This window comes from Condylura cristata, unplaced genomic scaffold, assembly GCF_000260355.1.
Source record: "Condylura cristata isolate star-nosed mole 26May11 unplaced genomic scaffold, ConCri1.0 scaffold00025, whole genome shotgun sequence".
NCBI lineage: Eukaryota > Metazoa > Chordata > Mammalia > Eulipotyphla > Talpidae > Condylura > Condylura cristata.
In genome coordinates, this window is record NW_004567126.1 from 15,536,576 (window position 1) to 15,542,733 (window position 6,158).

A 6,158-nucleotide genomic window follows, 5' to 3' on the forward strand; every position below is an offset into this window, starting at 1 on the left:
CCAAGAAGTCTCCTCATCAAGGATATTTTCAAAGAAGAGCTTTACCTAAGCATTCAGTGTTTTCAGGCAAAGAGAGGTTCAAATTAGAAGTTAAAACCCTGGATAGAAAAGGAGTTCTGAAAGAGAATAGCTCAATAGTGCTTCCATATACACTAACACCATGACCAATATTGCTAAACTGCAGGTTCTGAGTTAGTGCTGTGGGTTAGGACATGTGCATTGCACATCCTCCCAGCGATGGTCGCAGGGCCGCTGGTGGACCATGTGTTAAGAAACAAGACCTACAGCACAGGTTTGTTTAGGAAGCAGGAAAAAGAAGTAACCTGGCTTGGACAGAATCAGACAGGTATCAGTCATGGGATAAACAAAGAAACATATGGGAAAATGCAAGAGAATTATATGCTGGATGATACAGTTTTTGACACTTGGGATGCACTGGCAGCATGTATGAAGAGAGATTACAGACAGGTACATGGTCTCCAGGAAAACTGCTTTGCTATCTCAATGTGGTCTCTGTGAGTAGATTATGCTTGTATGAGTTCACTGGCAACAGGATTAGAGAAAGAAGGCTCCAACATATGTCATTAACACACAAAATACAAAGGGACAATCTGTTTTGTACATGATTCTTTCATCATCTTCCCTTAGGATAAAAATAAACAAGCCCATACAAGAGGCAGGTGTTCTATAGAATTATAACTTGCTCAGAAAAACAAGTTCAGTGTTAAGAAGCTTCTCTGGTTTAACTAACTTGGGAATGAGGAGGAGGCAATGACATCACAGGGAACTTCCATAGCTGAGGGAAGTGTGTTCCACGGAACACTAACAGACTGGAAGTAGGAAGTCATGAATAGCCTCTTTAAAATCCTACAGACAGGTTGATCCTGGGTTGATTAAGTAGAGTCTGTAAAGCAGATGTCCAAGTGTGCTCTTCATAAATTATGGGTAAAAACAAGGGGAAAACACAGGAAGGGTCAGGAGGAGGAAGAGAAAAAGGGTGGGGGAGAAGGGAAAGACAGAGAACAGAGAAGACTCCATAAGCAGTCCAAGACTGGAAAAAGAGAAACTGAAAGATCATATTTTTCAAAGGTAAAGCTTAATTGAACCTGCATCCCCTACAAGTGTCACTTTTGCCCTGTCTTAGGAGAATCCTGGGTGAAAAGGGGAAGTGACAAGTAGTAACCTCCTTTTAAAACATAAATACCTGGTTGCTTGCTTTGCAGAATTAGCAGCACCAGTAGAAGTGCATTAAGTCCTGTCAGTGTTCTTTCACATGGGACACCTGAACCAGAATATGATCAGAGATTCAAAGGTCAGAAATATGTGGGAGCCTCCCTGGTGGCCTAGGGCTTAAGTCTCGGTGTTATGACCACTAGGTCATAAGTTTGATCCCCGGACGGAGAGCTGATCCACACAGAGTTCAGCAGACCTCTCCTGTCTTAGCTTCTGTCCCCTCCGCAGTATATTTCAGTAAATTTGCCTGTTCTGCTTCCCACTCTGTCTTTGCTGAATACTCTCACCTGTCCCCACCCCTGCAACTCTGGCCTGTACCCCATTTCTTCTGCACAAAAATTTAAAAATAGAAGAAACATATTGGGGGATGGCTATTTTACCACCCAGCTTTACTGAAGTTTAGGGACACTGTTAAGAAACATTAGGAAAGTCAATTAATGATTCGAATAAATTGATGGTATTTATGAATGAAAAATTCAGTTTTCTATTGCTCTGAGACATATAGAGTTAACATGTATTTTTTTTTAAGTGGGTAAGGGAGAATATTGTGGGTTATAGGTTGTTCTGGAGGATGTGAAAGATCCTCCAGTTAAGAAACTTGTTTAACTATGGATGTCTCAAATCATAGGGTCCCAGGATACTTATTTCATGTCCATGTATTACCACAGTTCCAGAATTATTAACACTCTGCTGAACACAACTGGAAACCCTGACCAGGAACCATTATTGGCCTTAGTAAGAAATACCGCATCTGCTGAAATCCTGGAAGCAGGATGACAAATGTGTCCTCAGGGAAGACACTTTCTCTGCCCACAGCCTGGTCATTATGACCTCCTAGCTGATGTGCTTTAGAAAGCCAACTTCATGGTCTTTAATATTAGTCTTCTTTCTTACTCTGGATACTTTGCTAGAAGTAGAGACACTAGATAGGATGTCAAAATTTATGCATGATTCCTAAAATTATACACAGAAGGGGGCTTACTGATTTTTTCTTTTTTTTAACCTGAGGCTGACTCAGGAGAATCTATGCTCAGTGGAGGCAAGAACAGGCTCCAAGTTATAAGAAATTCGGGAATGGGAGCTGAGCTGAGTCTCTGCCTTTCTAACTGGACTCTTTCCTCTTTGACCTCCACAGATTTCCACAGGAGAATGGGTATAAGAAATCAGTCCACAGTCACAGAGTTTTTTCTTTCAGGATTAACTGACCGACCGGAGCTTCAGCTGCCCCTTTTCTTCCTCTTCTTAGGGATTTATATAGTTACAGTGGTGGGGAATCTCGGCATGATCTCCATAATTGGGCTGAGTCCTCAACTTCACATGCCCATGTACTATTTCCTCAGCAGTTTGTCGTCTTTAGATTTCTGCTATTCTTCTGTCATTGTGCCCCAAATGCTAGTAGGCTTTTTAAGCAGAGATCAAGCTATTTCCTATTCTGGCTGTATGACTCAATTTTTTTTATTTTGTGTGTGTGCCGTTTCTGAGTTCTATCTGTTGGCAGCCATGGCCTATGATCGCTATGTCGCCATCTGCAGCCCCCTGCTCTACAATGTCATCATGTCCCCTCGGGTCTGTTCTCTGTTGGTGGCTGCTGTCTTCTCCATGGGTTTTACCCAAACCATGACTTATGAAAGTTGTTTGTTAAGTTTGGATTTCTGTGGATCCAATATCATTAAACATTATTATTGTGATGCCATTCCCCTTATGAAACTTTCTTGTTCCAGCACATATGTCGAAGAACTTTTAACTTTTATCATTGGTGGATTTAACTTGATCACCACTATCCTGACAATCATCATTTCCTACGCTTTCATCCTCTCCAGCATCCTCCACATCCAGTCTAAAGAGGGCAGGTCCAAGGCTTTCAGCACCTGTGGCTCCCACTTGACAGCTGTTCTTATTTTCTATGGGTCGCTCATGTTCATGTATCTCAAACCTGCTGCCAACAGTTCAGCCATTCAGGATAAAGTCACCTCTGTGTTTTACACCATTGTGATCCCCATGTTGAATCCTCTGATTTATAGTTTAAGGAATAAAGAAGTGCAAAAGGCACTGATGAAGCTCCTAAAAAGAAAAACATTTTCATAACGAATAGTCTTTTAAGTCTACTGGTGGATCATGATGATATATATGTATGTGTTCATATCCTGACTTTTCAAAAATTTTTTGAAGTGAGATGAAAAATAGATGTAGTTACTGATAAAGCTATATGTAGATATAATTCTGAATATCTGAAATATTATATTGTGATTACAAAATGTGTTCACATCTAGTAAGAGTAACAAATTTTTTAAAAAGTGAAAGTGAAAAATTCTAAATTCCACATTCATATTAGATAAAAAAAATACCAAATTACTATTTATACAACAGTCTTTTATTTATCTTACTAAAAAATTTATTTCTCTTATGGATATTTGAGTAATAAATACTAAACACTGTGATTGAAATCATCACTACAACTTTAAATAAAGGTGAAAGTAAGTTTCCATTTTTTAAGGGCATATTAAAGGTCAATGTTATGTCCCTGCATTTAATATCTGTAGATAAGAGGATTATCATGTTTATTTGATATCATATGTATACAGACAAGTATATGATAACTAGATAAGGACATTATACAGTCTTTTTAAACATCTGGTGTTCTTTTCTGCATGACCAGTATATGAACAGTATTTTACAAGTTTGTGCAATTCTGTTGAGTAGCATTTTATCCAATATTAAAACTCCATATTTTCAATTTCCTCTTTATTCATTTTGAACTAAATAAAAATGTTTGCAATCTAAGAAGGGAATCATACACAAAACCAATATAATGCACCACATGCATTATCTAATGTGTCAGTTCATTTGTTAAGTCAGCATATGATCTCATGGGCAGTACTGGATATGTTTCTAAGTGCTAGAATATTATGTGACTGTGAATGACAAGGTTTCTAATTACTTTTGGTAGATGAGGAAATGGCAAATGTTACAGAAGTAATTAAGTAAATAAGCATGATAATTATAGGTATAAATAAATGCTTTGAAAGAAGTGAGGCATATACTTGCCAATAAATGAAGGCCAACTTTTTTTTTTTAAGATTTATTTATTTATTCATACAGAACCAGGGTACAGGTCAGAGATGCGGAGGGTGAGAGGATTCACCAGAGACAGAGCAGGAAGCAGTACAGGCAGATCAATGAAGTTCACTGCTGAGGGGAGCAGTGGCCAGGTCAGGAGAGGTCTGCCGCGCCATGTGGTCACCTTTGGGGCAGGCGGGGATCAAACTCATGCGGAAGTGGCTTAAGCTTCTTAGTGTAGTGCTTTAACCCGCTGCACCACCAGGGAGGGCCTGAAGGCCAACTTTCTGATTGATCTCAGAAAAAAGACTGATGACACAAAATCTCTGCCCTTTTTTGCCCAACTCAGAACTTACCACAGAAAAACAGCAGGCTTTTCTCAGTAAATTTATATTGTAAATGAAAAACCTACAGTGACTTCAAGAAACAGATTACAGTTGAGATAAATCATAGAGTACTGAAAGCCTACATATAAAAATTAAAAACAAATAGCTATAGACTTTGATATATCAATAAACTATAATGCTAGACTAAACTCACCAATTCAAAGGCCCAGAGTATCAAATTGGATTGAGAAAGAAAATCCAATGGCTCATAAGTGCTCTGGGTGGGAAAATTATGAGGACTTTAATGAAGGCACAAAGTCAAATAGTATTCCAAAAGGAACAATGATATAAGAAAATAAAAAATAAGCAATTAAAAAGAAAACAAATACTAAAATTTTCACAAAATTGAAATGATCCCTAGCATCTTCTTGTAACACAAAGGCATCAAACAAGAAATCAAATATCAAAAGAAAGCAGGGAAATCCTTTAATACATGGACATTGAAAAAGTAATTAATTCAATAAACCAATTTCGTAAAGTATCAGGTTAGAAAATCAGCAAACAAAAATCAGTAACCTCTCTACATACAAACAATATATCTTAAGATCAGGAAATCAAGAAAACCATCCCTTTCACAATTGTATCCCAAATAGTTAAATACCTGGGAATAAATCTCACAAAGGAGGTGAAAGAACTATACAATTAAAACTACAAAACACTGATAATATAAATAGAAGTTATAAATAAATGGAAAGACATTCCCTGCTCATGTGTTGGCAGAATTAACATTATCAAATTGGCTGCCCTACCAAAAGCAACTTACAGACTCAATGCAATTCCATTAAAAATCTCAATTGCATTCTTCAAAGAATTAGAACAGATATTGATGAAATTTACTGGAACAACAAAAACCTTGACTAGCAAAAGCATTCCTGACTAGAAAAAGGAAAAATGGAACTATTACACATGCAGACATCGAACTACAAAACCATATACTATAAAACCATAATAATTAAAATAGCATAGCACTGGAACTAAAGCACACAGACCCATGTAACTGAGTTGAAAACACAGAAATAATGCCACCATATATGGAAAACTTATCTATGCCAAAGGAGCAGTGAATATGCCTTGGAAAAAGGACAGTCTCTTCAATAAATGGTACTGGAAAACTGGACCACTACACGTGAATAATAAAACTATACTACTAACTCACACCATGCATGGAAAAACAACTCAAATAGAAAAAAAAAAAAGACTTAAATATAGACCTGTAACCTTACAATATATAGAAGAAAACATGGGCAAAATGCTCTGTGACATTCATGTCAGAATTGTCTTTAAATGCTCACTAGTGAAGCAAAGAAAATGAAGGAAAAAATAAGCAGCTAGAACTACATCAAACTAAAAATCTGCTATGCAGCAATGCATGGTTAACAGGCACATGAAAAAAATGCTTGACATCCCTTATCATGAAAATGGAATTGCAAATTAAAACCACAGTGAGTTATCATCTTATACCAGTTAACAATTGCCCACATT

The 6,158-nt window shown here is 37.3% G+C and overlaps 1 protein-coding gene across 1 annotated transcript; it reads left to right on the forward strand.

Moving 5' to 3' along the window:
• Window positions 1-2,382: 2,382 nt before the first annotated feature.
• LOC101629323 (olfactory receptor 8D4-like) lies at window positions 2,383-3,318 on the forward strand. The gene has a single exon (XM_004688811.1). It carries the CDS (start codon window positions 2,383-2,385, stop codon window positions 3,316-3,318), a length of 936 nt encoding a protein of 311 aa, XP_004688868.1.
• The last annotated feature ends 2,840 nt before the right edge of the window (window positions 3,319-6,158 follow it).

What these genes read in the sequence shown, in the direction of transcription:
- LOC101629323 (XM_004688811.1), top strand. Translation starts at nt 2,383, where the DNA reads ATGGGTATAAGAAATCAGTCCACAGTCACAGAGTTTTTTCTTTCAGGA.